At 40.0% G+C, this 7,490-nt stretch overlaps 1 protein-coding gene across 2 annotated transcripts in view; it reads left to right on the plus strand.

The window, feature by feature from the left end:
• The window catches only part of serping1 (serpin peptidase inhibitor, clade G (C1 inhibitor), member 1), a 9,059-nt gene extending 3,398 nt beyond the window's left edge, over window positions 1-5,661 (plus strand). For both annotated transcript variants that reach the window (XM_008286262.1, XM_008286263.1), the window contains exons 3-12: window positions 284-392; window positions 480-647; window positions 767-1,057; window positions 1,312-1,527; window positions 2,571-2,714; window positions 2,842-3,045; window positions 3,136-3,275; window positions 4,700-4,922; window positions 5,196-5,453; window positions 5,534-5,661. In XM_008286262.1, the coding sequence (XP_008284484.1) occupies window positions 284-392; window positions 480-647; window positions 767-1,057; window positions 1,312-1,527; window positions 2,571-2,714; window positions 2,842-3,045; window positions 3,136-3,275; window positions 4,700-4,922; window positions 5,196-5,443 (1,743 nt within the window). In that variant the 3' untranslated portion in view covers window positions 5,444-5,453; window positions 5,534-5,661. The remainder of the gene's footprint in view (window positions 1-283; window positions 393-479; window positions 648-766; window positions 1,058-1,311; window positions 1,528-2,570; window positions 2,715-2,841; window positions 3,046-3,135; window positions 3,276-4,699; window positions 4,923-5,195; window positions 5,454-5,533) is intronic.
• Window positions 5,662-7,490: the final 1,829 nt, after the last annotated feature.

Raw genomic sequence — 7,490 nt, forward strand, 5'->3', positions numbered from 1 at the left:
CTGTTCAGGTTCATGTAATGCTCTAAATAAATTTTAATCTAAGTTTTTTTTTTTTTTGAGGGGGGGGGGACTTTTCTACATACGTCCAGGCTGCTGCAGACGTATCTCCTGGGATTCTTGTAGTCTCACCCCATGAGTTCAAATGAATCCGTTTGAACAGGATCGGTGGTGCTGATGAAGGGGCTCTTGAGTCCGTCTGACAGGCCTGTGGGTGGAGGCCACTGACTTGATTGTTTAATTTGTTGGCTTTTCGTCTGATGTTTCACATTTTGTTCCTGTTCAGCTCTCGTCATGCATACATCTGAGGGTGATACCAGGTGCTTCTCTGGAGCTGCCCTGTCTGTCATTCCAAAGTGACTTCGCTGGAGCAGATATCACCTGGAAATTCAATGGTGCTATAAAGTTTCTGTTTTCACCACAATGCAAAATGTGTATATGTATGATACAATATAATATATATTCTTTTTAAAAAAACACAGGCAAAGATCTTAGCTCCAGTGGTCAGTCATCTGGCTTTGCTACAGTTAAAAAGAATGGCTTGTACCTCTCCATATCTCCTGTTGCTGCTGCTCATGAGGGTGGTTATGAGTGTTTGGTAAAGGACAACAATATAGAGATGATTCGAACTTACAACATCACAGTTGATGGTGAGACACACTCCTATTTTATCACATGCATTGTTTATTTTAACTCAAACAAATGGAGCATTTTGAATATGGGTGGATTCAAGAAGTTTGACGTGTTTATTTCTTGCATCCTCCTGCAGCATCAATTGGCTACACCATTAAGGTAACTGAAGGCTTCGACGTTAACCTCCCGTGCCACTTCCCATCTTCCAGCCAATTCAAAGCCAATGCATTGTGGTTCAAAGAGACAAGTGTTGGTGAAAGAACAAAGCTGAATCTTACAGATGAGAATATGAAACTGGAATTACTTTATCCAGATAGCCATGATCAGACCGTCTTACTCAGAAAGACTGCCATGGACGATGCTGGATTTTACCTTTGCGAGTCTGCTGCAGGGGAGAAGCTCAGCTCTGTATACATTATTGTCGAGGGTAGGTTTGGCAACCTTCTCTGATAAACTCCTCTGGTGCTGCGCAGTCAATAAAATGAGTGCTTTTAAATGAATATTCATGCAAGTGCTGAAGGCCGATAGCCCTGAAGACTTTTCAGATCAAAATCACTGTTTAGTTAATTAAACTGTAAACCTAATATTTGATTTCCAAATCATGTTGAGGGGCTGATATAGAAGGGCTGCATCAGTTGTGCTCAAATTTGTAATAATCTGTTATTTTGATTTTTTTTCCAGCTGCTCCTACCTCTGTTCCTCACTCATGCGACGGCTTTACCTCAGCCTGGGAGCCCTGCCTGGACGAAAACAGTCGGACAGGGGAACCCATGCTGCAGGAATCCTTGACCGAGTTTTCTATGAGGCTGTATTCTTTCCTCAGAGAATTATATCCTTCCACCAACCTGCTGTTTTCACCTGTCAGCATCAGCGGAGTGCTCTCGCATCTGTTGTTAGGTAGGAAAAGGGAAGCCAGATCCTTATTTGCTTTCAATATGGTGAAAGTTCTTGGTTATTCTTAAACCTGCCTGTGTATCCAGAGCCTGATAAAAAACCTGGTCTGCTGTGCCACAGACCTTTATTGTTGTTAAAAAAAAATACTGAAAACACATCAGTTGTTGCAATGGCTCACATGTTTCTTAATGTTGGTAGCACCAATCTGCCACTGGAAGTAGTTCCCAACAAATATGCCATGTTTTCCTGACTAAAGTGCCCATCTGTGTTAGAAATTACTAAGAAACTAGGACAGTTTTTAAAAATGTTTATATCTTCAGTGGGAATAAATAGGCTCAGGGCTGACCCAGCTAGCAGGAAATGTTCCCACAACATTGGTTTTAATAATGAAGAAAACATGAGAACATTTTAAGTACGTCTATAATGTCAAATACCATTGCTGTGAGGTTAAAAGTGACCTAAGACAAAACAAAAGGATGTTGTCAGATTATGTTTCATGATAATAAAAGAAAGTTCTCAAGCCAACATTCCAAAAATGTTTCCAAGATGTTATCCAGGCCTCAGAAGACAGAATGTGATTTTAGAAAATGTGCTTGTAACTTAATATATTAACAAAAGCAGAACGTCATACTTTAGTCGGAGTATGTTTTGGAGATGTTCCTGTTGAGAACGTTATTCCATAAAATGTTCCTATAATGTTACATTATAACAAAGGAGGGACATTTTCAATGCAACATTCGTAAAATGTTTTAAGAAGCGTCTTAAGAGAGTTTTATGCTACCATTGAGAAGAACATTTTTCAAACTGAAAGATCTTTGTCAGATCGTATTTGGAACAAAAAAGCTGTAGCTGGGTTCAGGACAAATGGGGGAGTTATCAAGAAATGGGCTAAAATTGTATAGAATAATGGCAACCTTGTGTCCTAAAATTCTTTGGTCTAACAAATACTAGAAGACAAGAAAAGTTCCACGTAATTATTTCTCTTTCATGTGCAGCTTTCTATACCTAAATCTATTTCTATATTGTGTCTTCCTCATTGTGTTCAGGTGCAAGGGACGACACCCGCAGAGCCATTGAGTGGGCTCTGTCTGTGCCTCATGACTTCCACTGCGTTCATAACCAGATGAAGAAGCTGCGAGAGAAGTTGTCCAGTTCCTTGCAAATGGCTTCTCAGATCTACTATAACCCACGTATAAAGTTACCACACTTAGAGAAAAATGCAGCCAAGGAGAACAATGCAGACAATCATAGCGCAAACAAAAGGTAAAATGATTTCTTCTGCTCTCATCGTGTCATTTTCTCTGTTTTCCTTCTCAGAAATGAATCTGAGTGAGTCCTTTACCCACCAGTCCATTAAATTCTATGAAGCGGAGCCTGTCAAGCTACTGGACACCAACGAGGCAAATGCGCAGATGATCAACAGCTGGGTGGCAAATAAGACCGGCAATAAAATCACACATTTAGTCGACTCCATATCACCCAGTGCTCAGCTGATCCTGCTCAATGCCGTCTCCTTCAGTGGTCAGTAAAGTGAGCGTGCAAATGTGTGCGTACTGAACATGCATATGAAAATAAAATGTGTGTATATGTGTGTGTGTGTGTATGTGTCAGGTCAGTGGAAGGTCAAGTTTGATACGAAACCAAAGAAAGGACATTTTACAAAACTGGATGGTGATCTGGTTAAGGTGCCTCTCCTCCATCACCAGAAGTACATGGTGGCCATGATGTACTCTGCTGAGCTGAAGGCGCAGGTGAGCAGCAGCCATCTTAAACACTACACAACAAGGAGTGTGTGTCTAAAAGCTGTCCAGACATTTCTGCCACTGCAGATTCACACTGGCATCAATTCATTATGGATGAAAAATAGCCTGTTTTTTTTCATAATGCTAAGTTATTGAGCTATAAAAATTTTTTAAAGTGCTAATTTTGGCCTGGGTTTAACCCTTTATGGAGCAAGTGACCATATTTGGTAACTTCCTTGGACGTTCAATATGTCCACCTTGTGCCTCTCCTTGAGGTTGAAGAACCATGTGCACTTTGATTTAGTCTTTGTGTTCGGTGCCAATATCACTACCCTACGAAAAACGTCACTAAACAAATGTTCCAGGCACTTAATAAACGCTTTGTTTCTGGTTTGCATTGAACTCCACTTCAATTTATTTTTTGAGATTAGTGCCACTAATACCACTACCCCAAGAAAAATGTTACTAAATGAACTTGCTGAGCACTTTATAAATACTTTGTTACTGGTTGTGTAAGTGTCATTACCTCAAACTGAAATGTTTCTAAATAACATTAGAACATGTTACTTTTTCTTTTATTTATTAGAAATTCCAAGCTACCATATATAGTAACTTCAGCAATCTTGATTTGCAACATTATTTTTTTTTTTTTTAATTCACAAAAGTAAAAATATCTTGAAATATCCTTCAATACCACCCTATGGTTGAAATTTTCATTTTCCAAGTATTTCAAGGAGTGCCCTATAAAGGGTTAAAAACACAGATGAACAATAACCTATATACTGTTACAATAATTCATATAGATATATCAATATTCAGGTTATGTTGTGTGTTATGTCCTGAACATGATTAAAACAAGAACAACATGTAACAGGAACTAGCGCGCATGTGTGTAACATTAGGTGACCTAATATGTCGAAGCTGATGAAAATTAAACTAAAGTTAATAGTATAGGACACATTGCAACATTAGTTGTAAAATATTTAACAAAAAGCTAAATCCCGTCAGGGGCAGCTAGTCTCACCTAAAGCACAAAGTTGTCCTGAAATGGCCCTACATGAAACAAAGGCATAGATGAAAGGCAGTAAAGGTCCTTTAAGGTGCTAAAATCCAAGGCTTCACTGTTGCAGTTTTAAAGTTTATTCTCTTTCAATGTTGGTGAGAAAGTCATTGTGTGTTTGTTTTTTTAATATCTAACAAATCTGCTCAGAAATCCTAAAACTAGATGCCAGAACTTGACTGAGAGTTTTTATTAGGTCTTCTGCAGCATCAAGATAATGCTCGTCTTGTTTTGTCAGCTCATTCTGTCCTGTTAATGGTCTCAGTTCATCATAATGTAAACAGAGGCTTCTCAGTTTTGTGCAAGGGGGACCCACTGTGTCCAAACTCTGCTATTGAGCAACACCGGGATTGTTTTTTCATTTCGCCAACAGGTGGCAAAGTTTGGTCTCACAGGCGACAGCAGTCTCTACATCCTGCTGCCTCGCTCCAACAAAGTGACGGACCTGCAGCAGGTGGAGGAGAAGCTGACGGACACGGCGGTCCTCCAAATGATAGAACAGATGAAAACAGCAGCTCCTCAGCAGATGGAGGTCACTCTGCCCCAAATCAAGCTGGATGTCCAGCCAGACATGAACCTTCTTATCAAAAAATTAGGTTTGTTCACCTTCAATGTTCTTCTCTGTCAGTCAAACTCGAATTATGTTTTTTTTTTTTTAATACCAAAAATGAACACCACACATGCTTTCAGCCAGAGCACTTTATCCACCAGAGGACCATTAAGTCCCATTTGTGAAACATGTCTCTCCATCTGCTCTTCGATTTATCTGATCCATGTACTCGGCTTTCTCCCACTGCTTTAGAATCATTATTATTTTTAACCACCATCATCTTTCTGGACTTTTTCTTTCCCTTTCCCTGCCCAACCAGGACTGTCATCACTTTTTGAGAGACCAAATCTGTGTGGCCTCTACTCCGAGGAGGAGCTGGTCCTGGATGATGCCAGACACAAGGCCTTCCTGGCTCTGACCGAACAGGGAGTTGAGGCCGGTGCCGTCACCGCCATGTCGTTTTCCCGCTCCTTTCCCACCTTCTCTGCCCTGCGGCCCTTCATCCTGTTGCTGTGGAGCGACCAGGCCAACGTGCCACTCTTTATTGGCAGAGTGACTGACCCATGAGGGAGAGAAAGTGGGAATGTAACAGGAGCAAATGGGCAGGAAAAGCATGTTAACAGAAGCTCTTGTAGGAATTCAGTTGCTTTTTTAAAAAAATTGGGTCTAAAATATTGCAAGTTTAGCATCATTACTGCTTCATGTAGTCACTACGGAGGACAGTGACCCCCTACAAAAACATATTAACAGGCTTAAATGATAAATAAACACATAATTGTACAACATATATGCTGCCTCTCTTTTTTATTCTCTACAGCATTGAGCATAAAGTGGATCACATTTCAAAGGAGGACAAACGACCACTGAAACAGCTTCAGATTTATTTTGCGAAGTAGTTACACAAACCCACCACAGGATGGCAGCCATACTGTGTGATTGACATTGACAGCGAATACACAGGGACTGCAACAGTGAATTCCCATCTCGTTCCCATCTCAGCCCTCCTGCTTCATTACCACTGGTATCAATTAAAGGAAGACAAGTGTCAAAGTTTGTGACAGTAAAGGTTTTGTGTGGTTGTTTTTTTTTTTTTTTTTTTTTTTAAGCATGACAGCGTTTGAAAACTTATTTTAGCCTCTCTTTTTGAGTTTTCTGTTGACATTGCAGGTTGTTTTTTTTTTTTTTTTTTTTTTCTAAAGCTTGCTTGGTAAAGCAGAGCAACTGAGCGAAAAATACCCTGAATCATCGTATTCACAAACAAAACAAATACACACTGATGGTAGGAGACCGAAACGGATGACCTGGACTGTAAACACATCAGCATTCAGAATGATCAGCTAAGGTTGCACTCTATTATACAAGCTGATGGTAATTGCTAAACATGCAGCTGTATTGCAGATAAAATGATTACATAAGCAAAGCGGGGTCAATAGACAAGAGTCAGAAAAAATTCTGTGACTGTAAACAAAACCAACAGATCCAGACACAGGACTAAAGAGTCATCCAGCCACAAATGCCAACTGTATTTGATGCTGTCACCTAGCCGAGCCACAAACAAAGTACTGAGTTTTCCCAGAAATGTATCCTTCATGCTTGGATAACATAATAATGCTGTTTTGGTTTTGATTATCTCATTGCTGACGTGCTGGGACTTTTAATGTGCATAGAGAAAGTACAGAATAAACACACCGTCCTTTCCCAACCCTCATGTTGAAGTCATTTCAAATCTAACTGAAAATGTGTTTAAGCTTACACGTAGTTTAGTCCCAAGCTTTTATAATGTTATAATGTCCAAGCCCTTTTATATTCTGAGCCTAATCCACCACTAACGGATCCATTTTTTTATTTAATTTTTTTTTTGCAGTCAACAATCAGACATTCACAAGGTTGTCGAAGGACACCAAGAATATGAGCAGTCGGATCGATTCAACAGTTAGAAAACTCCCGGAGGCCACTGACCGACTGTGGGTGTGCTTTTGTGAACAAGCGTGTTGGCCAGAGTTGCTGGGACAGATGAACCGGGGGACATTTGATATGCTGGCGGAGATTTAGACAATGCTGTGATGAGTTTTATACACAATCAATATGCAGAAATGTGCATAGAGACGCATAACATGCATGCAGGGTAAAGTGTGCAATCTAGTGTAGTTTCACAGGATCTTGGATCTTAATCTGTGCGTCATCACTGCCCTTTTCTGCCAAAAGAGTATCAACGCAGGGTGTAATTCCTCTGGTCTCAACGTCTGCACTGACTGCACAGTTTATATCAGCACAAGATCCTGTGATTGACATGGAAAGTCTGTCTTTTGTCCAGAGGATGAAAATACATGCCATTCCACCTGATTTTTAATAATCCAGAAGTAATGGGATGAAAAGAACATTGATCACAATGACTCCCTCTGATGGTTAATGTAATTTTCTTCCAAATTTCCTTTACCTTTCTCCTTAGAAGCTCAAAAGTAGAGTGTGTAATGGTAGGTTAGCAGAGGTTTTTTTTGTTTTGTTTTTCAAGAACTGGGCAGCTCTACTCACATAAATCAGATAGCAAGACCAATCAAATTTCAGCATTTTTAAATTAAGATGTGTGACATTGCCCTGCAGGAAGAAAACGTTG

Source organism: Stegastes partitus, unplaced genomic scaffold (assembly GCF_000690725.1).
Source record: "Stegastes partitus isolate 25-593 unplaced genomic scaffold, Stegastes_partitus-1.0.2 Scaffold444, whole genome shotgun sequence".
Classification (NCBI taxonomy): domain Eukaryota; kingdom Metazoa; phylum Chordata; class Actinopteri; family Pomacentridae; genus Stegastes; species Stegastes partitus.